Source organism: Melozone crissalis, unplaced genomic scaffold, assembly GCF_028551555.1.
Source record: "Melozone crissalis strain CALT ecotype California unplaced genomic scaffold, PUWL_Pcris_2 ptg000029l_1, whole genome shotgun sequence".
In the NCBI taxonomy this organism is placed as follows: domain Eukaryota; kingdom Metazoa; phylum Chordata; class Aves; order Passeriformes; family Passerellidae; genus Melozone; species Melozone crissalis.
In genome coordinates this window covers 10840556-10867549 of record NW_026535807.1, presented here as the reverse complement: position 1 = coordinate 10867549, position 26994 = coordinate 10840556, and the positions used below count along the sequence as shown (strand labels likewise).

General features: G+C 48.9%; 1 protein-coding gene across 2 annotated transcripts in view; it reads left to right on the top strand.

Annotated features, from left to right (window-relative positions):
* The window catches only part of CHCHD6 (coiled-coil-helix-coiled-coil-helix domain containing 6), a 108993-nt gene extending 100611 nt beyond the window's left edge, over positions 1-8382 (top strand). For both annotated transcript variants that reach the window (XM_054281043.1, XM_054281042.1), the window contains one exon: positions 7835-8382. In XM_054281043.1, the coding sequence (XP_054137018.1) occupies positions 7835-7858 (24 nt within the window). In that variant the 3' untranslated portion in view covers positions 7859-8382. The remainder of the gene's footprint in view (positions 1-7834) is intronic.
* The last annotated feature ends 18612 nt before the right edge of the window (positions 8383-26994 follow it).

The following is a 26994-nucleotide window of genomic DNA, read 5'->3' as shown; positions in this document are numbered from 1 at the left end:
CCTCTCAGAGGCACAGACAGTGCCATACCTGAGGTGAAGTGTTTTCAGCTCTTCTTTGCACTCTACCCAAGGACTGGACTTTCCTGTGCTTCCATCTCCATGAAAATTTCTGGAGTTAAAGACATGCTCATTACAACTAGTGCAGGTTAGTAATACATCCTGGGATGAGTTCTGGAAAGACAAAATGCAGTATGTAAATCTGAAATCAGCTTGTCAAGAAGCCCTGCAGCCAAGGAGCTGCTATATTTGCCTCCAAACAAAATTACATCCTCTTTCCCCGGCTTCTCCCATCTGTCTGTGTGGGGCTGTGAACAGCCAGTGAATGGGATGGGATGTTCCCTAGGATTTGGGAGGACACCTGGGGCTGCTCCCTCTATCTCCTGTCTCTCTCTTCCTCCACCTGCTCCCTGATGGCATTTCTTCACAAATTAAGCACATCTCAGCTAGGCTTGGTCTCAGGTTGTGTGGAGTCACTGGTGTATTGAAGGTTTTGTGTCTGGGTCACATGGAGCTTTAATACACTGGGGAATTAGAAATGTTTTGGGAGTTTAAATTCTAAGTGCCTTTATTTTCCTGGGTGACCTTGTGAAACTTCCTTGCACCCGACCTGTATATTGCTGTCCTGCTGCCTTTATCTAATTTGTTTTCTTGTGTATGTTACTGACATCCAGTGAAGTGTAATTTGTTTGAGAAGTGGCACTTATAACAAGGATGCTGCTAGTAATCCCTGCATTGAATCCCTATATACACAATGTTCCAGCAATAATTAAAGTCACAAACTTCAATCTTGAGGGATGCACAGGGGAAACTATCCTGAAATGAGGCTTTCCATATCTGACTTTTCTACTTCCAGTGCTTTTTAGCACTGTAGGATTTGCTATTTTTGTTCCAGGACTGAAGTAGATTTAAGAGGAAGTCTGACATCCTGAATTTACACGTCCTAACAACGGTGTTCATCAGTCAGTCTTCTTACCATGTCCTTTCTCTACCTCTTCTCTCTATTAATTTTCCTCAATAGTCTGCAGGGATCGTTTGCCAGCCTGATTCAAATTCCTGCACTTCCCTGGCATCTTGTTTTATAACATCTTGCATCATGTACTTTCCATTTCTGTAATCCATTTAATCCAGGATACTGAGATGGCTTTGCAGGTATTTATTGCATTTCTTTTTTCCTCGTGTAAGGAGGTAACAGGTCATTTATACAACTTAATCCAAAGTCTCTTGTCTTCTGGGGTTATTTTTTCCTTTTATTTTCCCACTGATTATTCTGGAGGCTGGTAGCAAGAGAAGGATAGACAGTTGTGGAGAAGTTGCCAATATTTATGTCTATTGTTTCATTATATTGTGCCCAGAGCATGGCTTGGCAGTTCAGCAGTTAAACCCCTGGAGCCAATGTCCCCCAGCAAATAATGTTACTGTTGCCTCTCCTTAATTTTTGGAAGTGTTGGGCTTAGGGTTTGAAATAATGAAATACTGTTGCATCAGTAAGTGGTTTTCCATTCCTTTTGGCTCTGGAAGCGGATATTCACAGTTGGGTGAAGTTCATTTTAATCCTCACAAAACCAGAGCTGGATTTGTAAAGGTTGTCATTGTTCTGCTTTAGAAACACTCTGTATCTTCTGGATCCCTTTATCCCTCCCAGGGGCTAATCTACAAGCTTGCAAAACATTTGGGGTGACTCTAGTTGCAGGATGGAGGGGCATCCAGTGTTATCTCCTTTGCCTCCTGCATTGCCTTCTACCACTCAGTCCAGAAAGGCACAGGAGTGTTTGGAGCGTGCAGTTTCTGATGTGTGCAGATAGTGGGATGTAATTACCTTCCTCTGAGATACAGTCATTACACTGGCTGTAAAGAGAGAGGGTCACAGTCCTAATGGGAAATGATTTTAAAGCAATCTTGACCAAGTCTAGTGGAGCCATTTCAGAGCACTTAAAACTCAGCCAGTCCTTCATGGCACTTGTGATATGTCCACTTCATGCAGCGAGAGGCATTGGGATTAACACTTGTGGAGGGATAAAGAAAATCCATGATAAACTGCAGCATTGGCTCTGGGCAAGCATTGTGTGCTGCCACGGGGGAAAGGCACAGACAGAGCCTGGCTTTGATTATTATTGTTCTTGATACTGATTTGGAAAAACGCAAGGCTCTCACAGAAGCAATAAGCCAGAAGTCATGAAACCTGCCACCTTGGGCTTCCTGTGCTACAAGAGCTGCTCCTCTGTCCCCAGGCTTGATTCCTGCAGAGGCAAGAGGATTGTTCCCATTTCCCAAGCAGGTAGCTGGACAGATAGAGGCACAGTCCCCAGATCAGAGCCAGATCACTGGTGGGTGCACTGTTGGTTTACCTGGGAAGTTCAGGCTTCAAAAATGTTCTGTTTTATAAGGCAAATTTGGTCAGAGGTTGTTTAATAGCAAATACTAGTTTGTGTTATGCTAGACAGGCTTCAGCGTGCTTTGGTGCGTGCTGGGGTTGTGCTCAGTAGCAAGGTGAGGAGAAAGATTTCAGCAAAGCTGATGGAAGGTGGCAGTCAGCAGTTGTAGGTCACATTGAGGGGCGCTGGCAGGTCTGTTGGGATCAGCCCAGGACTAAAAAGCAAACACCACTTCACATAAGCAATTTTCTGTATCTCAATCCTTTACAGAAGCACAATAGCCAAAGCTGTGCAGGTTAGCAGAGCTCTAAGCTGGTACCTGGGAGAGCAAGAATATCTAGCAGTGGAACACTCTATGTCTGATTTTCATCCTTTGAGCTCCTCTGTAATGTTAGTGGAAAACAAAAATTGTTTAAATAATGGAGCAGACCTGATGAAATTGTGCAGTGATGCAGAAGGGGTTGAGGAAGGGTTATTCCTTTCTTTCCATTACTTTTCTCCTGCTGCCTTGCCTCCCAAACGTGGGTGGAATCTTCGTGTCAGGCGCTAGCGACATCAGCCTGGCCCAGTGGCTTTTCTTAATGGCAAGAATGAGATTAAATGCAATTAACATCGATTGAGCAAAAACTGCCCTGGGTTTGTATGTGGATTAATTAACGCTCATCCTTTCAGCAGCAGCCCTTTGCAGAGCTGTGTTTGTTCCTCTTGGCCCCACTCTTTTCTAGCACATGTCCAAAATCAAAAGCACTGAGCTTGTTTCCTACTGTGATGTCTGGGGTTACCAGCTCAGCAGGGAGATGCAGCCCCCCAACCAGGATGATTTTTTTGTGCAGTCTGCTGACTGCAGAGCTGCTCAGTCAGTGGCAAAATATTTCCTGTTAAGCAAGGCTAATGACGGGAGCTCTCTGCAAGTTAGAACAATGATCAGAACAACTGTCTGGAGGAAATCAATGTTATAATGCATGAACAAACAGGTGAGTCTCAGAACAGCTGGAGATTAGCTGTGCTGCTGGTAAATAACTTTGCATTCGGGTGATGCAGAGCAAGGGGGAGGTGTCGAGGCAGAGCAAAGCAAGCAGTGGCTCTTGTGAGCCAAAGGAGAGGGAGGAGGAAACCAGAAAGACTCTTTCTGTTCCTAGCACTGTGTTGGTGGGGTATGTAGACCAGGAGACTTCCATGTGAAAGCACTTTCTGGGGTGTTCTGACAAAGCATCTGGTGAGTTTTCTGAAAAGCGTCTTTTCTGCTGTCAAGCCAACTTTGAAGACACCATCTGGGGACGTAGCCAAGAAGTCATTGGGTGAACTTGCCTGCTTTGCAAAACTATTAACACCAGTACAGAGAAGAGGGAAAACAAAACTCTCTTCATAGCTTTTTGAATTAATGTTTTTTGTTGTTGCCAGGCATGCTGCTGGCCCTCCTTATTCCAGTCCCAAGGACAGCAACTGTTGGACTCCTGAAGGATGAGAGAGACAGAGAGGCTTTTCTGTGCAATAACTATATGGCACAGAAGTGCTGTGATCCATTAGTCAGCACAGCTGCTCCACAAAATAGCCAATACTCTGAGTGTAACAGAACAAATTGCACATAACCAAAAAATACCTACAGCATACATCAAACCAAAGTGACTCAAATGTCCCTTGCAGTGCTTTGGGGTGCTAATAGCCCTGCAACAAATGCCTCATCCAGTGTAAAGGCCTTGAACACCCATCTCAGGGCAGGTCAGGATTTTTGTATTTTGTTTGTGCCTCTTTCCACACTAACTGAGATGAAAAAGTTGTGTGGTCACGTTGCTGAGGTCTTCTGTGTGCCAACAGGTATTGTGATGTTGAGAGCTGCCTGCACACAGCAGGCGACTAGGAACTATGGAGATTAATTTCTACTTTGTCACTGACACTCCAAATGTACCAAGTCATTTATCATGGGGATCTGCTTTCTGATTTCTTCATAGCTGCACAGTGCCCATATGTGTGAGTGCTGTGGTGCAACTGCTTAAAGGGATGTTAAAACAAAGGCAGGGCACGTGGTGCAGGGAACTTGCAGGGTTTACCCTGTGAGACTAACGCTGGTTAAATAAATATGCCTTAACACAGCTGAGGCTTGGCAAACAGTGTCTCTGGCCAACAGTGAAGGAGGAAGTTCTTCAGGGTCTGGCTTTTCAAGGAGGGAGATTCCTTTGTTGGCTGAGAGCCTCCAGCAAGGCCCAGAGCCGAGGCACAGAGCTGGCCAGCACTGAGGGAGGTGGAGAGGATGCTGCAGATCCACCAGGCAGCCCCGAGCTCCTGCACTGGGAACAAGGAACAGGACAGAGGAACAGGTGCATTAGAAAATCTTGCTGAAGCTTGCTCGCCCCAGTGCTGGGTCCCAGGGCCTCAGCTCTGTTAGAGGACAAGGACTGTGTTGGGCATTGACTGGACTCCCTTCTCAGCAGGGGTGAGATTTGTGGAGCAGATCTACTTGCAGAGCTCAGCCCTTTCTCCTCACTCAACTGGACCCAGAACTGGAGAGCTACTGGTTTCCCACAGGGGCTGCAAGGTGGCAGGCTGTGTTAGCTAAGCAGCCCATTTTGACTGCAGTTATCTCCTGAGCAGGGTGCCACAGTGGTGGAAGGACATGAGTTAGTGGCTCAAAGGTCCCATTTGCTGTGAGAGGCATGGAAGAAAACAAGTGCTGTGTGCCCTCCAGCTGGACTTGCTGTCAGGACTGAACAGATTACCATCCCTGTTTGTGCTGATGAGGAATTTGCCTTTGCATGGACACTGTTTTCATATGTAGAGGTGCTGGGCTGGAGCTCATCAAGACTGGAACCTGGTCTCTACCTTGATTGCCTTGGCAGTGGCATTAAGAATAACCTGCCCTCCCTATGCAAGAAGGGCTCTGTTCCCTTATCAGACTGAGGGTGTGGTGCACTCTCCAAGGCTGTTCATCTCTGACTTCTTGTTCTGCTAAGACTGCAGCAGAGACCAGCTAAAGCCAGCTGTGGGGCAGTCATTTTTTGAGGAGGCACCAAAACTTTTCAGTCTGAGCCTCAAGTCCATTAACTGGGAGTATCCTGTCTGGTGAGAACAGTGATTGCAAAGCCTGGACTTGTTGCCTGTTCGCCGTGTCTGGTGCATATGCAATGATAAGGGCATGGAGAAGAGGTAAAGCTTCTCCTTCCCTTTCCTGGCTCCTTCTGCTTGAGGTAAGTGCTATAGCAACCTGTTAGCATCTTGCAGGGAGGATTCCAGGCTGGAAGAAAATGAAAGGGTGCCAAGTCTGCACTGGCATGGCTCCAAAATTAGGTGGGCAAAGAGTGGGTTTAGTCTCAGAGATAGGGTGTACCTCAGCCCATCAGTTCTGGGTCCAGGCTCACTGTGCAAAGGATTTTGAGAAGGTTTAGTCATCCACAGTGAGATGGAACCTGATGTTTTTGCACAAGGAGTGTTTGTGAGCCTCCAGCTCAATGCATACCTGGTATGTGGGTAGGTTAGGGTGGAAAGCATTCATTGGGGTTAAGAACTGGCTGTTTTCATTTTTTCCTGAAATAAGTTAAAATATCATAGAATCATATAATGGTTTAGTCTGGAAGGGACCTTAAAGATGATCTACTTCCAGCCCCCTGCCATGGGTAGAAACACCTGCAACTAGAAGAGGTTGGAATATGTAGTTATGATTTTGAACATGAAATTGTGTAACTCTGATATTCTTCAAAATTGTTTAAAAAGAGAGGTTTTACTGTCTTCCAGAAGGGTTAACCGCAGAGTAGGCACAGAAGTGATTTTGGTTTGTTTTCTTTTTTTCACAAAATGTAGCATTCCTGGACACTTTACTGAAGTGTTACAATGTGAATACAGCAAATTACTTCATTGCAAAATTGATCGTGAGTTGTTACTGCTTCATTCATTGCAATTTCAGTGAGTGCTATTGGAGTTTTTAAAATATATTGCTCTGTGCATAACTTTTAAGTCACTAATGATGAGAAAAATTACCTGGGAAATTAGAGTCAGTGGAGTATTATTGATGGTTCATTTGTCAGATTTCTGCATAACCTTTGTCTAAATAATTTGGTGTACAATTTTCTCTTTATTCTTGAGTTCTTTGAAGCTTTTCCAGTTCATTGTTGTCAGAGATGGGGCTGTCTTTGGAAATTCAAGGCCAGCATTTTCAGTCTGCGTTGGCCATGTGTCAGCCAATATCAGCCTGCTGTGCAGAAGCAGCCCAAATGACATCCTCACCTTCTGACAGACAGTGCCAAGCGTGCTAGCATCATTATTTTGTGATGTTTTCCATTCTGATTCACACTGAAGAAAGCTCAGCTCCTCTCCTCAGAAAGGCAAATATCTGGAGAGTAGAACTGAGCTCAAATACAGCCCTAATAAAAACGGGCCATGAGACTGTATGCAGTGAGGTGCTCATTTATCTTTCTCTAGTTGGCTTTAGCTGGGTCATCTTAACATGGATCAGCACTGTCTGCTCTCCCAAAAAAAGGGACCTGCACATATCCACAGCATGAAAAAGAAGTAGCCTGTTGGTGGGCTTACCCTCTGATCCTGCTGTTCCTGAGCACTGACACAACCCTGCCACTGCTGCTGCAGGAGAGCTGATTGCCCACATTGGGATCCAGCGCTGATTTCTCAAATCCTCAGAGGGAGAGGTGCTACAGCTGGTGTCATGTGTGTTCTCATGCACTGCTGATGGCATTGTTGATTTCTTTGACTTGATTGATGCCATAAGATAAAAATAGGAAGAGACCACAGCAGACTTTGCAATCTCCATCCTAAAAACTTCCTAATTTGAAGCTTTCTGTCTTACAATAACCTTCAGAAGTTCACAGCTCATATGCAGATACCTGCAGGATCTGAGGAGGTACTGCTTGGAAGGTTTCTGTGGGGACAAAGCAGACGTGATTTTGCTTTGAATTTTGGGAAGGCTTGGATCTTAATAGAATAAAGACTGTCAGATATGTCAGGAGTTAGGGTGGTCTCTGGGTCCCCATCTTTCTTCTTCTCACTTCTCTGGTGGTCTTATATTGATCCTGTTCCAGGATGAGAGAATGGGGAGCATATGTGTGTGTGTGTGTGTGTGTGTTTGGTGGCAACTAATCAAAATGCTCCTGTGTCCTCCTGTGCTGAGGCAGGACTTAGTGTGGGGTTGCACTTACTCACTGCTCCAAGGCTTACCTGGAGCCACAGCTGTTCTGTCCCACTATAGGCCAGTGGATTTACAATCCTGATTGTTGCAACTGACCATGTGCTCTTGATCACAGACTCAGCCTTTTGTTTGGTATCATGAGCTGCTTTCTTGCTTCCACACTCCTCTCCCCTTGAATATCTTGTGTTTTACAGTAGGTGAAAGCTGAAGGTTTTTCTGAGGGATTTTCACCCTGCTAGTGCTACTCTTTCATTTCTGATGTTAACATTCCCATGTCAAGAGCTGTATAACTAACTTACTGCCTTTTCCTTTTGTCTCCTTTTTTCTCCAGGAGCTGTTGGTTAATTCTGGATAAACATCATCTGCCAAAGAGCAGAGGACAGGGACCATGGACACCCTTGGAAGCTCCAGCATCCTTCTGGACAGACACTGACCAAAACCAGTGCCTTCTGCCCTCCATCTCCAAGACAATACAACATGATTCCTCTTCTAATGCCTGCATGTATCAGTCTCAGTGGATGTTCCTGGGGGTGGGAGAAGGGTTCCAGGAGCAGGGGATGCTATAGTTTCTTTTCATTGTTTTGCAATGTAAAGAATTGTGTTGGCCCCAGGTGCTTCCAGCATAGCTCGTAGCTTAGGGTCTTGCTCCAACACAAGCCTGGTTCATCCAGCTCTAACTTCAGTTTCTCCAACCTACATGTGAGTTTCAGGAGCTGTTGCATCTGTTTGCTCTGGAGAAAGAGGTCCCAAGTATTTGGAAGTAACCCTGAGTAGCTTGTTAGGATTAACTGTTCCTAGCATGCTCCCATTGGTTACACCAGCAGGCACATTCCTTCCCTTCCAGGGTTCCCTCCTAAACAATAAAGTATTTAACAGTCACTGTGTGCTGTGAGATATTTCAGTCCCATGAGTTTGTCAACTGCTGTTTTCTGCCTATTGCCAATGCCAACAAAAACTCCAAATGAGTGTGAAGAATAGCAGTATTTCAAGTCACAGTTTATAAATCACAAAACTTGTTCATTTTGGTCCCAGGATGACTGTCTTATTTGAAAGTACTTGGTTACAAAGTCCTGGCTGAAGGGAACTGGTAGTGTGGAATCATACTGGAAAAACCTTTGTCTGCTGGCTGCAGAGCCCAAATTTTCTTTCTTTTCACAAGCTCTTGTGTGCAGTTCCTGCTGTGTCTGCCATAAACCACTGTCCCTTTCATCCTTGTGCTCTGTGTTGAGCCCTCTCCTTGCTGTATGAGGAATGGAGGATGCTGGATGCCTCTGGAATCTTATTCTCCTAGAGGTAGGTGTGGCAGAATTGCAAAAGGCCTGTCAGCAAACCAGGGGAGCAGGTCTGGTTTGGTAACCTGATTCCTTTTCTCTGGGTACAGCTTCTCTGTCTGGCAGCATTAGCTTCCTCTGTCCTCCCTGACTGTATCTGACAGTTTTTGAAGAATGTGAACATGGATTTTTGGAGGTCGTGTCAGAGTTTAATGCAGTGTTTATGAAAATGGATGAGGGGGGCTGAGAATTGTTTTCTGTGTTATATTCTGCTTCGTCTCTTTTTTCTTTAGACAGCAGCTTAGTGCTTTACATCTCCATTAAAGCAACAAAATGCCTTTCCTTCTTATTGAGAGCTGATGCCACAACACTTTTCATCCTCAGAAGTGATGTTTGCTTACGCATGGCTTATCTCCGTTAGTCTCAGATCTTGCAAAAATTCCAGCTCTGCATCTTTGTGTAGGTCAAAATTGCTGTCCCTAAGGGAGGAAGAGCAAGTTTTCCAAAACAGAGTAGGACAATTAGTGCCCTCAGATCTGTTGGAGCAGGACTGGGTGGGCTTTTGCTGCTGCTGCCATGCCAGTTTTTGGATCTGCTTGGGATAGCCACAGAACTTGTGACTCTGCAGGCAGAGATTTAGAGCACCAAGGTCTGTCCCTGACTAGGTTTGAAATTATTGTTGGTCTGAAGAGAAAAGTATCTATTTTGTCTCTTCCTCATTTTCCTCTTGCCCCTGTCCAGCATTGCCTTGCATGAGTAATTTGCATGTTATTATTTCAGTTGCCCTAAACTGGGGGGGACTGTGATGCCAGGGCTGATTATTTGGCGGCGCTGGGCAATTTTCTCTGTTAGGCAACTGTAATACATTTTCATGTTCTTTTATAATGAGCTTTATTTACCAAATTGGCAATTCCTCTGTTGAGAAATAACTGATTACAGCATTCAGGGAGTTGCTGTCATCTCAAGATACACAGGTGTCTGTGGAACATAAACAGATGTGATCATTCAGACAGTGAACTCGATGGGGGTAGGGGGGGAATCAGCCATAAAATCATAAATGGAACAGCCGCAGCTATTGTTGGCCAGGTGCACTGCTGCTGTGTGCAGCCCAACAAGGACAAAGTGGCACTCAAAGGCCATCCAGTACCTCCAGATGAGGGACTGCTTGATTGTTAGCTGAAAATACACCTCTTACCTGTCACTGCACTTCAATACTGGCTTGCCTAGCTCTGTCTCCAAAAGTTTCTGAGGACATACATTCATTTGTGGCATAGCCTTGAAGTGAGAAACTCCTCTGTCCTGCTGTGTTGGGTTTGATTTTAGCTTACTCTGTGCTAAATGTCTACAAACTTGTTGGTGATCATGTCTGTGGGGACTGTGGCCCCATCTGCCTTTCAGGCAGTCCTTTTCCTTTGGTGTTTCCTAGTGCCCAGAGGCAATTTTGTTGCTGCTGTTGCCCTAATCACCAGCTCAGACACCTGAGCCTGGGGGAAAATACAATCACCAGGGATGTCAATAGGAGACTGCTGAGGATGAAGTTCAGTTGCAGAGTCTCAGCTTCTATCCAAGTAAAAAATGTGCAGGTAACAGAGCTTCTTGAGTGAATGCTTTCTCTTCCCCCTCATCTTTGCTGCTCCTGTAGTACCAAGGCCCTTAAAAAGAAGGAAGAAGCCCTGCACCTTCTCCTAGGCTCCTTGTTTTTCCTTGACTCCTCGTGGGATATTCAGAGCAATTTTGTTTCTGTGCAAGATGGTGACAGCAGGTGTCAGTTATGCTCCAGAGTGGCAGAGATCATTATTCCTGAGCCTGGTGTCCAGTGTTGAATGGATGTCCTTTCCACACCACTACCACCACAGCTGGCACTAATGGAGAACAGGGACAGCAGGATAAACAAGGTCTGAATCCATTGTGGAAGCTGAATTAGAGGCAGTTTCCTCCAAAGGCAACTTTGGGGTGGGGTAGAGCCGGCCATCATGCTGCTGTCTGTGCTGCATAAAAAGCAGCTCTTTTGTGGCCAGGAATACCTGTTTCACCAACTAAAACCAAACCTTCCTGTGGCCAGGTGCAGCACAGTGCTGCCTTCAGCTGAGCAGTGCATGTCCATTTTGCTTGCTTGCTTATTGCAGTTCTCTGCAAGCTGGGTAATTTTGTGTACAAATGCATCCGGTGATTTGGATGCAATGCACACAATTGGGGTAATTTCATGTGAAAATACAGCTTGCAGAGTGCCTGCTTTAAGAGTATGAATTGTTTTAAAACTTGCCAGATGAATGGAAAGAACAACCTTTTTATTCATGCATAATTTCTTAGCATTGCAGGAAGGGAAAAGAACAAAACCAGAGAAGTTAGAGAAGATACAGGAAATAACAGAACTGATAAAAAATTTCCAGTGGGCCTCAGTAGCTCTGTAAATGAAACATTCAACAAGCAGCACTTTGAGATTCCAGTGTGCGAGAACATCACCGGCACTCCAAGCACCAAATTTGTGATCTTGCATAAAAACTCAGCCCGTTGCCTCCTGCTGTTAATATTTCACACTTGGCTTTGCAAGATGCTTTATCTAATATCCTCTCTGCATTTAGGCAGCTACCTTCTCTGCCTTGTCCATAACAGGGGAGGCAGGAGGAGGAAGGCAATTGCCAAGTCTGTCTGTAATCTATGTAGGAGGGTTTTGTGTAGCTGTAGGGGGACAAGAGTAAGTCTCATTTCCTATTTTATAGTCTGCTGAGTCCTGTGATCTCATGCTGTGTGCTCCTTTTCCAAGCAGAATTTTTCAATTTGTCTTTCAAGTTCTTGTTATTTTTTATTTCCAAACTGGTTAAAAGTGTTTGTCTGTAACTTGTTGATAAATCGTTTGTGTCTGACTCCCTCAGGTGCTTCATTGCCTTGTATGTGTCTCCAGTCTTGTATGTGTCTCCAGACCACCTTTTTCTTGTCTTGTCTTGTGCTCCCCCAGTGGGCTGTTATCATCCCTTTTTTGGAACCCCTGGGAGCCTGAAGGGCTGTTCAGGGTCCTGTGACATGTAACCCCACACCTGCTCCCATTCATGTGGGTTTTATCCTTGTCCAAAGCTGGATGTGATATTCCTGAGCTGACTCACCTGCCTTGCCAGCCCTATCACTCTGCTCTTGGTGTGTGTTGGATTCTCCTCACTTTCCCTGTTCTTGATTCCTTGGGGGAGTGAAGGTTGGTGTGGCCTGGAGTGATTGGGCTGTATCACCTTTGAGCTGGGGCTGTTCAGGCCAGTCATGCTGCCCCTCCATCTCCCACTCCATTGTGGAATTGTGCTGGCATAATGGTGGTTTTGCAGCCTGGGGCAAAGCCAGAGGAAGCAAATGGAGCAGCCAGTGGTCTCAGGAGAGCTCCCAGTCAAAAGTGTGTCTTGAATTTAATGACACGTGTGCTCTTTCAGACTTTTTGTAGAGGTCAGAGCATGGCAGGGAACTTTCCTCTGTCATCTTCCTAGGGAGAGCAGCACACAAACTTTTCTTTCCAAGTTGAAATCAATTGTTCCCTCAGGGCTATGTAACAAACTGCTCCTGTAGCTGATTTCCCCTTGTGAATGGCCTAAATTAGATGCTCTCCCTGGTTGCCCTCATTGGAATAGCTTGTGCTTTATCCAGCCATTTCGTTTGTGCCATTTGCTACGAGATGTTGATAGCACTTGTCTGGTTCCTGCTGCCCTGTGTTGTTCTGTATGGGAGCTATTGCATGGCAGGCCTGCTGTCCCAGGGAGTGCAGGAGAAGAGGCAGCAGGGACTTGGAATCTCAATTTGATTCCTACTTTGCATCTTCCTTTGTTTTCAGAAAGTCTGTTTAAAAATAATTTCTGGTGTCTTTGGAGCAGGTTTGCTAGTTGACATTAATTGAAACAAAGCCCTTAGGCTTACTTGGATCTTTTTGAGGAGTTAGAATCTATTCACCTCCTTATGGATCCCTGAGAGTTTAGTTTCAAAATCCTTTTTGAATGCTGAGTTGATATCGGGGTAACAGCTGCAGGGTAAATTGTCTTCATTCCCATCTAGTGCTAACATTTTTGGCAAACTGGTGCATGCAGTTCAGTCCTGTACACTTCCTACTGCCTGCTCTACAGAATTAAAAAAACAAGTTACCTTCAGTGTTTAAGACCAGAAAACAATTTGGAGTCACCCAAAACCTCCATCTGTGCCTTCTGCATGTGCATCTGTACATGAGCAGCTCTGCTGGAGTCTCTGGGTGGGCATCTCCTCCTTGCCAGTGGGACAGAGCTTTTGTGATATTTAGCCCTTGAACAGTCTGAGTTAATCTCTCTAATGGCCACCAGTGGAGGGCATGAGTGCCACTCCCTCAGGAGGAATGAAAAGGATGTTATTTTTTCCCTTCTGTGACCTCTTGAACATCCCACTGTACCCATTTTCTTGGTGGTGGAGTCCACCATCATAGTGAGTTTGATTTTTATTTTCTGCGAGTGGGGAGTGCCACTGTAAGTCAGGATTAGCTAAACATAACATTAAAAATAAAGCACGGCTATTAATTTAATGGCTTCCTCGTTACAACCATCATAAAACAAGTAAACAGGAACTCTGCCAGTGCTGCCTGCAGTCCTCCTCCAAGTGGCTGAACCAAGGGAGAGATTTGAACTCTTGCCATTTGATAAAGCCATGTGTGAACATGGCTTTTTAAAAATTAAATCTTTACTTTTCCTGTAGTAGCATTTGAACTGCTGAAGAAGCCTGGCCAGTGACTGCAGTGGAGCTTTGCAGCTCTTAATGAGACAGAGGGGAAATGGCAGTTCAGGACTTAGCTTAAATCATACCAGCCAAAATAAAAGATTACAAAAGGCTGCGAAATTGTTCTTTGTGGACTGTCTCACTGAAACAGCCTTTGTAGTCCCTTTAATCCTTACTTATTTTTCTTTTGCAAAGGAAAATAAGTAAATTCTGTGTTGGGACTTGTTCCCCTCTACTCTTTATCTTCCAGAGTGCTCTTGGCAGCTATTGGCAACTTGCTTGGGTTGGAATTTACTGGAATAAATGGGTCACACTGGGGATCTATGGTGGCCACATAGACTGGGTGCCTGCTCCCAAGTACAGTTCTGTCACTGCATCTCAGTGGGGTGTACAGAGACAAAACACACAGGGGTGTCCAAACAGTGGAATTATTTGTGTGCTGGGCTTCTTCCAGACTTAAATCAGGTGCTTGTGCAGTGCTGTGGGGTCTTTAACTTAAAGAGGTTACAAAAAGAGAAAATACTCATCCATTTGTTTGAAGACTCCATTCTAGATATTTTCATATAGTGCCTTCTGGTATCCTGAAGTTTACATTCCCAAACTGGAGGGTGGATTACAAAACAGAATATCCACAGTAATGTATTTAATATTCAGCTGTGAAACCTCAGTGCCAGCTGTTGGTTCCACCCAGCCAGTCATTGGCCACATTTATGTGCCTGTGCTAGGAAAAAGGAATTTTGCTGTCTGAAGGAAAGGGTTGCCATTCAGTCTGTGGCCAAACAGATAAAGAGGATGGTTCATGCTTCAGAGTCTAAAGCTGATTATCTGTGTGAAAGTACCCTCAGCCAGCAGGGTCTGGCTCCTCAGCTTCTCAGAAAACAAAGCAGATGTGCTCCTCTGGGGCTGCAGGTGGTCCTGTGTTGCTCACTGCTGATCCAAAGTTCCAGGAGCTTTATTGGAGGCTACTTTGAGGCAATGAATGTGATTAGGTCCCCCTAGGTTATAGGAATCCAGTGTTGATGTGACAGTATCCAAGTGTAGCAGCAGGAGAAGGAGATACATTTGCTTCTTTGGGACTGATGGGCTCATGTTTCAAAGTCTGGTTCTTCTGCTGGGTAAAAGAACTTCATTCAACACTGCAAGGAACTGCACAGAAAAATGAGACCCACGTGCATGCCATAAATTTAAGGTGATCTGTATCATTCTTCTGACTGTGAACTTGGTCACTGCCAATGAGTGCTTACCTTGTGGGATTGGAGGTCCAAACTCAGCTCTCTGGAAATATCAGACACACCCATTCCAGGGAGATTTTATTTATTGTACTCCAGAGAATTGTGCTCCAGATCTCTCTGCAGGCACCCCTGAGGCTGGGAGCTCCAACACTGCTGCAGACCTTGCACTGAGCATGCAGATGGCAGCAGAGTCACAGCTGTTCTCAGGAGGGCAGAATTCTGCCATTCTCAACTTGAAAGGAAATTGGAATTTAATGAGGAATACAAGGTGAAAACTTCTGAAACTTGGAAGCCTTTCACTCTCCTTCAACTATCCTTTGAGAATGTGGACCATGGAGCAAAATGCATCAAAGGTGGCTCAGCCCTGCTCCTGCCCATGGGGGTACCCTGGGGAGAGCTCCTGGCTCTCTGTGCTCTCCTTGCTCCATCTGCTCCACGAGAATTAGATCCCTTCCATCCAGCCTTAGATTTTAGGGTTAAGTAATTTATAAACCAGTCTGCAATATTTGTTCTTGTTGCTGTATATCCCTACATATTGTCCCAAAAGTCTTTTCCAGATTTGCAAAGTTATATCAAATCTCACCTGCTGACTGCAGGAGAAGCACCTTCCCTCTCCTGGTGCATGTATGTCCAAGGAGGCTGTGCCTGGACCAGGGTTTTCCCTCCTGTGTTGAGCCCTGGGGACTGAGTAGTTTATGGGAGTGAAGAGGAAGTGCTCAGGGAAAAGGAGTGGTTGAAAATGTATTTTAACTCTTAATGTGGGAACTTAACTAATGGTCTTGGTTCAGGTTTTCTAAGGCTTCTCCAAGCCTGAAAATTTGGGTGAGTGAGTATGGCAGGTGAGTCTCAGAGCTGTACAATAAATTAATGGACTTTTCCATGGACCTGTGCACAGTGTATCAAGTAGTGTAATGGTGCCCTTAGTCCAAACTTCTTATTGCAAAGTCATCAGTGGTTTTTTAGCCCATTACTGTTAGCAGAGATACTCCCTACCCCAGCAGTGAGACAGGGACATGGAGAAGCCTTAGGTACTTTCTGCCTTCCCTAAAGCACTTTGCAGGGCACTGACTGTGGGCACAGCTGTGCAATCTGAAAAGCAAACTGATCCTGCTGACTCTGCCTCATTTTACTTCCCCTGACAAGTAATTGAGTGGTTGCACTTTATTAATGCTAATGACTTTCTAGTTTGAGCTGTTAGTGCACAGTTTGATATTTATATTTATTTATTTGTAACATCCAGTCTTTGTACTGTCTGGATTAATCCTCGAGCTAATCTGATGCTGAGATATTATTGTGACAATTGAGTCACAATACAATTTGACATTCATGCTGTACCTGGTGTAGCTAATTTATGTAACTCAATTTATAAATTACATAAATAGGTTACATAATTTACCACATACCTTGTACACTTCACAGTAATATTCCCAGCTTGCAATTTAAACAATTTTTATACTGAGAATAATTTACACTGAAGACTCTTGAATAATTTTGCAATCTATTCCTGGACAGATAAGGAGTTGTGTTTGTTAAATAAGCACTTGCTGGTGTTGATTTTAACTTACTAATCACCCTGTCCTCCTTCCCAGATAATCTGTAGCCTGTCCTGGGTGATGCTCTGCTGGCAAGGCCAGACCTCTGCAGAGGTCCATGTCTTCAGCTTCTGCCTTTCAGGAGCTGCTTGCCTGGGAATGATCAATTTTTCCCTCTGTCATCCACCTGAAACTTCAGTGCAGCTGGTCCTTGCTGGAGATCCAGCCCTGCTGCCTGCAGCCTCCCCAGGAGTGCAGAGCCCTGGCTTCTCCATCGCCCACCCGAGCACCTGCGTGATGGTGATGGAGTGACCCTGGTGAGGTGGGGCTGGGGGTGAGCAGGGGGCTTTGCACTGCTCTGGGGGAATTTGTGGTGCAGGGTTAGAGGACACCTCCATGGGCAGAGGCACAAAGATGTTACATCCTCGGGAAGTTTCTGCCTCACCCAGCTGGTGTTAGAGTGAGACAGCTCCTGCTCCAGACCCTGTGGCACTGGAGGCATCAAAAGGAAGCAGTGAAAAGCATCGTGTAACCTGCTCATGGCAGTGCCTCCCTGGCCCCAGAGCTTTGTGCTTTCCTCCAGGAGCAGCTCCTGAAGCAGCCCCAGCATGGGGGCCCAGAGGAGGAGGATGGTGCTGTCCTTCACCCCTTATTGAGAAGCCTGTGGCCCATTTCCATGGCTCCTGGTCCCTGGGCTTGTGTGAGTGGCCATGAGTGTCACTGTGCTGCTGGCAGGTGTAAGCCTGGGTGTCTGGCAGTGCCCAGAGGCAATGCTGCTTCTGCAGCTGGGTGCAGTGTTGACTTGCTGGTAATGTTTGCAGAGGTCCTGCTCTCCAAATCTGTCGCTTCCCATCTTCAGGAGTCCAGGCTGTGGCCATACAGTTCCCATGTGGCCAGCAGTAGAGAACAGAGGCACTGGAGCAAGGACCTGGAGGCAGGTGCTCATACAAACAGCAGCATCACTTTTCCTTTCCTTGTCCTGTCACTTTTCATCCTGCTACCCCTGCCTGGATCCTCCCCTTTCCCCAGGAGGGGCCAGTGGTGACAAAGATCATTAATTTTGCAACAGCTGCTCCTAAACCCCATCAGACCCCCCAGCTGTCACCCTGTGACTGATGCCTCTGAGCACCACAGATATCAAACCTGCAAACAAGATATCTACGAGTGTGGGGATGGAGGTTGTCTCACAGCCCTGGCAGCCACCATGGCCACCAGCAGTGATGCTCAGCCCTGGCCCCTTCGCCATGGCCTTGCTGGGAGGAGATGTCCCCTGCCTGAGCTGCCTGGCATCTGGGGGACCATGGCTCTCCCCAGCTCTGCCTTTGCTCCTCCCAATCCATGTCCCAGTCAGAGCCAACAAATGAGCTGTTATGTGCACACAATCCCAGGACGTGCATGGCCAGACCCGTGCACCCCAAACGCGTGTGGGCAGACCCTGACCTGGCTGACTCCTGTAATTATCTCCTGCAAGGCAAAACAATTAGGAGTTTCTGCTCTCCTCTCCCTCCCTTCCCCCTTCCTCTTCATTGTTCTTGGCAAAAAAAGGTTAATTAAACTCGGAAAATATCCCTTTTCTCCCCCCTCCTAAGCATGAGACTTAATTTTCTCTTTATATTTGTATTTAATTAATTCCTGCAAAGGCTCTGACTATATTTTTTTGGTATTATTTCTTTCTTTGTCTCTCTCATTGTTAATCCTTGCATATTCAGTTTTTCTCCTCCCTTTTCCCCTAGATTTGAAATTCTATTACCATTTCAGAAGGCAGGCGTTTGAAGAGAAAATTGAATACCCATCCAGTCTTGATAAGAAGGGACATTTGGTACTAACGGTAATTTGTGAAGCAGATTTCCTCACACCCCGTGCTGGGGCCCCACCTTTCTCCCCGTGTTTGCTGCGGATGATGTGCGTGTGCCACGGGGGCGTGGGGATGTCACAGCACTTTGCAGCCTTTATATCCCCGGATTTCTGCGTCAGAATGCCCTGGCGGCTGCGTGTGGGATGGGTGACACGGTGACACGGTGACAGGCTGTGTCTGACACCTCTGATGCGCCCTCACACCCCTCAGGAGCCCACCCTGCACCCCCACTTTGCTCTTTTTGCTCAGGGGTGATGCCCCATCGTTTTGTCCCCATGGTTTTAGGGGGAAGCTGTGCTGTTTTCAGGGGAGCTCCCGTTCCCAGCTCCAGGAGTATCCTGGTGCCAGCAGGAGTGGGAGCAGCTGCCCTGAGCCCCCTGAAGGGCCATCCTCGGGCTGTGGCTGTGGGAATGCTCTGGCCTGGGTAACGCATCCACACCGGGGTGTCGGGGCTTTGGAGCCGCGCTCCTGCAGCTCCTCCATCCCAGCCACGGCCCTGGGCACAACCGTGCCCCTTGTGCCTTCCCCACCCTGTGGGGTTCTTGGTGCTGAGCTCCGGGCATCTGCTGACGCTGGGAAAACAGCTCTGGGGGATTTATGGTGACCTTTTCCCCCTGCTCCGGGCTCGCTGTCACCTCCTGTCGCCTTCCCCGCTCGGGACATCCCGCGGGGTCCCCAGCGCCCGGCGCTGCCCGGGGATGCGGAGCGCGCCCGCGGGGCCGGCTCCGAGCGTGCCCTGCTCGGTGCCTCGCTCGGTGCCTCGCTCGGTGCCTGGTTCCGTGCCTCGCTCCGTGTCCCGCCCCGTGCCTCGCTCGGTGCCCCGGTGCCCGCAGCAGCAGCAGCAGGTGGCACTGTCGGCCCGCGCTGCCGCAGCCGCTCCACCGGGCCGGGGCCACCGGCGGGGCTGGGGCCGGGGCCGGGCGGGTCCCCGCTGCCCTGGGCGCATCTCGGGGAGGGTCCCGGCCTGGTGCGGGACAAGCAGCCGCCCCCGAGCGTGCAGAGGGGATGGAACGGGCTCCCGACATTGTCTGGGTGATGCCCATGACAGCTCGGACTGAGCCGAAGTGAAATATTCCGTTTCCTTGCCCGAGAGAGAGAGACTCCCTCGGCAGCTTATTCCACTGCTTGACAGCCCTTTCAGTGAAAAAATTTTCCCTCATATCCAATCTCAACCTCCCCTGGCGCAACTTGAGGCTGTTTCCTCTCGTCCTGTCACTTGTTACCTGGGAGAGGAGGCTGATCCCCACCTGGCTACATCCTCCTGTCAGGGAGGTGTAGAGAGAGAAAAGGTCCTGGTGTTGCTACCCCAGAAGTGCCGAACCTGAGCTGGACAGCCACCACTGTGGCCACCGGCGTGTCTGTGACTCCAGAGAAGCCCTGCACACAGGGCTGGGTGTTGGGTCCTGTTTGGTGGGCCCTGGGTCCCAGCAGGGCAGGACCATGATGTCCATGGATCTGGAAGTTCCAACAGGAGTCCCGGGGGAACTCCCCATCCTGGCACAGCCGTGACCCTGAAGTGGAATAGGTTGGGCATGATGGGGAGCTGAGATGGGATGTGAGAGTCTGGAGAAACCTTTTAAGTCCAGGGGCAGCAGCCTGGGGGTGGAGAGCACGGGGGTGAATGGTGAAGCTGCAGAGCCCTCAGGGAGCAGCATTCTCCCCACCTCTCTCACTGCTGGGTAAATCATGACGGCTTGGACTGAGCTGAAGTGAAATATTCTCTGTTTCCTTGCCCAAATCTGTAGTTTCCTTCTGGCTCTGAGGCTCTGGGCCATATTGCACATTTGAATTTAAAAGCAGACTTGTGCTTGGGCTTGTTATTTATTTATTTATTCTAGAATTGTTATTTTCTTTAAAATCAGGGTCCTTTTTTTGCTGCAGTTTCGTGGTTCCTCTTGGAGCAATGACTGATGGACCGGGGTGCAGAGGGCTGGGGACACGAGTCAGAAGTTGGTCCCTGGTTGTGTGGGGTGTCCTTGGGGATGTCTGGAGCTGGCAGGAAGGGAGTGGTGGAGGGGAGAGCCTGGTGCTGGCTCCCAGCCCTGAGAAGGGAGATGCAGAGTTAAGGCGATAGCTGGGGGTGCTAATGGGCACCCCTCTTCCCCTCCCTGCTGCAGGATTTGCCATCTGCTGTGTGAGAAGCGGCATTTGCTTGCTTCAGGGATGTCACACTGGGGATGACACGTCCCTTCTCAGCATTGCCGGGCTGTCCTGGCTGGGCTGCACTCTGCCCATGCCCAGCGAGTGCAGCAGCGTGGGGCTGGGCCCTGGGGCTGCCCTTGTGCTTTGTCACGGCTTTACCTTTCTCCCTGGAAAGCCAGAAAAGGCTGGTCCCTGAGGCTGTGGCACAGCACGCACAAGTCCCAATGTCCCTGAGGCTGTGGCACAGCACGCACAAGCCCCGGTGGCCATTGCAGGGTGCCAGGTGTGGCAGGCAGGGACCAGCCCCGCCCCGGCTTTGGGGATGGGAGCGGTGCCACGGAGCAGCTCCGGAGGAAACGAGGATAACTTGGGATAGATGAGGGGAGGAGGTGGGACAGGGGTACGAGGAGTTGGCAGAGAGGAGGACACTGGGGAAGGGGGGGTACAAAGGGGGAGAGCGCCCCGCTGCAGGAGCGCCACCCCGCAAGCCCATCAGTGCTAACGAGGATTCAGGGCCTGCTCCGGACTCCGGTGCGGGGCTGCAGCCGCTGCCGCCTGCCCTCGGTGCGGGTCCCCAATGGCTCCGCGGGTAATTTACGGCCACATCGGTGCAGGCAGCTGTTCGCAGGTTGGCAGCAGCGCCGATGGGGGCCTGTGCCTGGTTTGAGGCTCTAAATAACCCCATCGGCTGTGCAAACCATCCCAGCCAGGCTGCAGGGAGGAGAGGGTGGCAGTCAGACATCGCTGGTCTGTCCCCCACAGGCACCAGGTCCCCAGGCCGGGGGAGCAGATGGCTGCAGCCAGCTCACGGCAGCACTGTCACAATGGGGTCCCTTAAATACCGATACCACGATCAATTAGGGTTCACTGATCGCGGCTGATCCTGTGCCTCGCTGCGCGCGGGGCGGGCGCCGGCAGCCGGAGCGATGCCCGGCGGAGGCTGGAAGTGCTGCTGGCATCTCTCTCCGTGCCCTGGGATATGTGTGCAGACATATGCTTCCCCAATCTGCTCCAGCCTCGCTGTGTTCTGACCATTCCTTGCAAATGGCCTCAGAGGGTTGTAGCTGGGGAAGGAGGTGCCAGGGACACTGAGGCAGGGACACTGAGATGCCAGGGACACTGAGGCAGTGAGATGGTGGCTGCCCCACAGCCCCTGGCACATCCTGATGGAAAAGGCTGGGAGAGGGAGGAATAATTTGGGGTACAGGAAAAACCCCAGGGCTATGTGATGGGTATTTTTGGAGATGTTGGCTCTTCTAGAGCCGGATCTCTGTCCTAGGGTGATTCAAGTCACGCTGAGCCTAGGTCAGCACAGCCAGAGGTATAACCCAATCTATAATCTTTTGCCTTCAAGGATTTAGTGTCTCTTAAGCCTTGCTCTGGCCCAAAACAACTGGAAAAGGAAAGTGGAGCTTGCAACCACCTCCTCAGAGTGCCCTGGCTGCTGTGAGCACTTCCAACATCACCTCACTGGTTTGCAGGTCAGGAGGATGTGACCTGAGCTGGTGCCTGCAGCTGGCATCACTTCCCCAGGTGAGGTGGCCATCGGGGTGCAGGGGAGCACAAGGGTGCCCTCAGCTGCACCCAGGGCAAGCCTGGGGCCATGCTTGTCGGAGAATGACTTAAAGAAAAGGCCATGAGACATACAATTGAGAGAAAAGTAAGAGGGAAAAGTAAAAGCAGTTTCTAACAGTTCTCAGCCTTCTGACTTGTATAAACAATTAGACTCTCTCAGGCATCATTCTATAAGCAATGGAGTTCTCAGACTGTCTTCCCATAACAAGCAGAACACCGTCTCTGGGAAGGCCTGCCATCCTGAGAACAGATGTAGAAGTTCTGGGAACACTGGTTTCTGTTTCAGTTTCTGGTTTCTGTTTTTGGTTTCTGTTTTTAATAAACAATTGTAGGTATTCTAAAACAAAGGGAGTGGTTAGAAGTTTCTCTGTTAGCCTATCATGAAATTGGATTACAGAATATTCATGAAGTTCGTTAGTATTGTTATTTAAGGTGATTGATTGATCAATAAAGTTGGAGTTCGATGCATTACCAGGATGGTCGTTTCTCCCTTCACTTCAATACATGCTGGCTGCTGGCCTTGGCCATTGGCATTTTGGGGTCCCTGGGGAGCACCTCCCTTGCTGGCTGCCCTGGGACTGGCTGCTGTGGCTCTGTACTCCAGCACCTTTGACAGGGCACAGAGGTGATGTGTTTCTGCTCCCCACAAGCAGTGATTTTGCTTTCCAAGGAGTTCCCTCTGTTCCTGAGTTTGCTTCTCCTCAGGTGCTTCTGCCCTCAGACAAATCCAAGTCCCTGGCATGTGGGCTGAGGCTCATGGGGAGAGCAGAGCCCATAGGATGGGGAGAGGCATTTGGGGATCCTGCCAGGGTTGAGGGAGGTGGGAGAGCTCACAGGGGTGCAGGGATCTTGGGAAGGGACAGCAAAGCCCCAGCCAAGGGCCAGGGAGGTGCATGGGCTCTGGAGGAGGTTTGTGTCTGCAGGATGGGGCTTTCCTTTCCAATGGAGTGGGGTTCTACAGCCCGGTGGGATTGCCGTGGGATTGCAGCAGGCACAGTGTCGTGCTGGGGTTTATTAGGAGCCAGTTAATAACTCTGTACTGGATGGTTCGTTAAAGGAGTTAATTTACCCTGGGCTGTTCTCTAATGTGGGCTGCAAGGCTGGGCTCTGACCGTGTCAGGCTGAGCCTCTGCTGCCTCCCTGCCCCGGGGTATTGCCCTGCAGCCTCACTGCCAGCAGCAGGGCTGTGGGGTGAGCACTGCCGGCAGGGATGGGCTGGGTCCCGCAGGGTTTCTGCTGGCATCCCCCTCTGGGTGACCCCCAAGCCCTGGCTGGGATGGCAGCTCCCCGTCCCCACCTGTGTGTCCCATTCCTGCCATGAGGCACCAGCAGAGCCTGGCTGGGCTCAGGGACCTGCCCTCCCTGGTCACCCCCGAGTGGCTGAGCTTCCTCATGACGCTGCATCGGGAAAGTGGCTTTAGGAATACGTATTGACATTAAAAAAGGCCCCTTTGTACCTATTAATTGAAGTCATTAAATTTAATGGGATGGTTATTGCATGTTAAATAAATACTGGCTAATTATGAAAAACATATTTGCCAAGGCTTAACTATAGAAAGGAAGCCTCAATTACATGGTTATTAAACCTAAAAAATATACACTTTTAATAATGAAGTGACATTTAAATAACATACATTAACTGTCTTATTAAATGTTGATTCTTTTCATATTTGAGGACTTTAATTTGGAATGTTTTCCCTGGCACTAACTGTACGATGCATCATTAGCTGTCTTTCACTCATAATTTTGTAAACTTTTTTAATAAATAGGCTGAAGTGTTTGCATTTGCTTTTGTTTTCCTAGCTTCCATCTCTCTCTTCAGGCAGCAGGGATGTGCCAGGGGTTTGTGCAGGCAGAGCAGGAACTTCCAGGCAGCTTCTTCAAATCACTAAACCCTTCCTAAAGATGGTAAACCCTTTCCTAAACCTGTCATCTGAAAATAGGCAGGCAGCCAAGCTCTTCAGGATTTTTGACACATCCTTATGGAAAGGACCACTCTGCCTCACTCTTGGTTTTCCAGATTGAATTAGTTTGTCAGAAGTACCCAGGAGATGGAGAGCAGGGTAAGAGCAGGAGCTCAAGGCTGCAGTGGAAGCCCCATCCTGGTACAGCATTCTGTCTCTATGGCAGAGACAGAATGGAAGTAACCCTTGGAAAATCAGTGTTTTGGGATGTCTGCACCCTTCCCAGGTGTGGGGGAGCCTGCTTGGACAGGGATGCTGTGGGGCACATCCCCAGGTGCTGCAGCACCTGCCCTGCTGCTCCACAGGGAGCAGGGAATGTGGGAATGGCGTGGAGCAGCCCAGCCCAGGGCAGGCAGGCTCCTTCCTTAATGCATTTATCGATTGCAGTGTACACGTCAGGATGTAATTTAGAAATCACTCTCCCAGAATCAATTAAAGACCTTACTGGCAGCACAGGCATCTCTTCTAGTTAAAGCCTTCACCCTTCCCTCAAACGCACACCCCACCGTTCCTGCTCAGCTTTTGGGGAGTTCCTGCCTCCCTCCCAGCCACGTGGAAATGTGGGTGCTGGGATCACCCTCTGGCAGAGCTGCTGCTCTTGTGAGAGCTGGTGCAGCCTCAGCTGCCTCCCAAAGCAGCCATCAGTCAGGGGCTGTCAGGGAGCCAGGACCTCTCATCCTCCAGACTCATTCTTAATGTTCCTGCGTTCACAGTGGGGTGAGTAATCTGTGCTGGGGAGGCCCAGTGGGCAGCACAGAGGCACTCAAATTAATTATGGAGGAGTTAAGTCCCAGGGGGGCTCCTGGGGGAGCGGAGCTCAGAGGTAATCAGCCGTGCTGGTGCTCTGGGCAGGGGCTGCCCTCGCCTGCCCTGGGGCTGCTCCATCCCTGAGAGGAGCTGCCCAGCATCACACACAGCTGGGCTCGGGAGGAGGGGGCTCCTCAGAGGCAGCAGGTGGGGGTGGCACATCCTCTGGCTTTCAGGCAAATGAGCATAACCACTGTGGGACAGGGGTGTGCCAGCTGCTCTGCGCTGGCTCCTGAGGGCTGCATGTGACGCCTGTACCCCATGATGGCTTTTTCCAGGGCACAGACAGGGCTGCCTGGTACGTGGGGATGGTGTTGGAGGTAAATGGTCTCCCAAGCCCATCAGCTCACCCATTTCCCTCCCCTCCTGTTGAGCCATTTGGTGTTGGCAGGGAAAGTGGGTGCAGCTCCCAGGTGAGTGGGTCTGGGACCAGCTGGGGGTGACCCCAGGTCCCCTAATGCAGGGAGGCACAAGGTGGGGATGCTGGACCCACATGGGTGCAGCTGGTGGGGCAGGTCCAGCAGGGTTACAACAGTGTGGGTTCAGCAAAGCAGAGTCTGGACTTGTATATTTAGGTGGAGAACCTGCAATTCTAAGATGCATCTTGGAGTGGGGTGGCATAATTGTTACTCAGGATTGCTGTGCTGCAAGGTAGGGGGCAGTCAGAGTGGGCTGCTGTGGTGAGCATCAGGTTTTGTATCCTGATTTTGACTTGGTTAATGTTATGGGGTTTGTTCACAAATGGGAACTGAAAAATCCTTTTACAATGGTAATATTTCTTCCAACACGTAGACCTTTGACAATGTCTAAAAGAATTTCCCTATTTCTCTTCCCTCCCTTGGCCCTTTTCTTACTATGGTGATGAACTTTCATCAGAACAATTGCAGGCTGGGTTTCAATTCCGTAAAAACCACTTTAGTCAATAATAATTTTTCTATGGAATTCTGGGGTTTGGGTCCTGTCTTTGTGCCCTCTCTCCCAGCACTGTTACAGGTGCACAGCCTGAAGTCAGAGCCAGAGTGAAACATCCCTGCTCCATCCCAGCACCATTATGCTCACAGCAGTGATGCCAGGATTGCTCTGGCAGTGATGCCAGAACAAACCCAGCTCAGCTCTTCCTCTGCCTGCCTTGGGGGTACCAGGCTCTCCAATTCCTGCCACCCCAGGAACAGAAGGAGCACAATGGATACAGACCCACAGTGTCCTGCTGCCCTGGGGTGAGGCTTGTGGTGCTTGGTATTTCACAGGCCTGAGCATTTCTTCCTCACCAAGGTTCCTGATGCTCCTCAAGGGATCTCTGTGCTGCAATATAACATCCCTGTATAGAGAAATTTTCTTAAGTAATGGTTTCTGCAGATCTTTTTAAGGTATATTTATCCTATCTTTTATCAGAATAGAATTAAAGCAAAATTAGAAACTAAAATAACTTTAATTACGAATTTCATGATTCGGTATGTTGTAAATCTCTCAGCATAATATTGTGCCATAAAAATGCTATTTTGTGATAATTATTATTATTATAATTAATGTTCCTTAATTGCTGATGTCGCAGGCACATGCTATCTCCCAGGTTTTCCTGCAGAGTCTCTGGAGGAGCTCTCCAGGGCGGGGGAGATGCAGAGGATCCGGGCTGGTGCCCGGGCAGGCTCTGGCTGTGTGCACACAGGGGGTGCCCGAGCCATGCTGCCAGCTTGTCCCACCCTGGGGATACAGGGATACACTCTGGGGATTGCTTCCAGCACCTCCCAGACAGGGAGGATGCTGCAAGCTGTGAATAAAGCCTCTGCCCCAGGCTGTGCTGTGTTTGTGCCCCCAAACTCCCTCCCACAGGGAGATGGGCTGAGTGTGGCTTGGTGCCTGTGCCTTTGGGCCAGTGAGAGCACCCAGGGTGTCTGTCTGTCCTGCCAGGGCAGGGGCAGGCACTGGTGAGGAGGAGCTCACAAACGCAGGGCATGAGCAAGGGGAATATGTGATGGAGAGCTAAGATGGCAAGAGGGAGGTGGGAGAATGCAGTGGGATGGATGCAGTGGCCAGACCAGGGCTTGGCAGTTCTTGTTTTGCCCTTTATCAGCTCAGAGGATGCTGCTGGGGTCTGGGAGGCAGGGACACAGAGTGGGTCTGTGGGCCCAGGTGTGAGGGAGGAGCAAGAGCACGGGGATGGAAAGCGCCTGATGCCAAGTGTGTGAATTTTTCATGTGACCCTGAGGCCTCACTTGTGACAGCATGGGGCTGCCCAGGCCCAGATGAGAGAGGGAAGGCATCAAAATAGCTACTGAACCACCTGCTTCACAGTGGTGAGTGTATATGGGATGAAGCTGAAACCAGGATACATTTTTAATGACTCAGGAAGGGCTGGGTTTCTTTAAATAAGACTAGACAATGAATATGTGCTCCCGAAGCTGT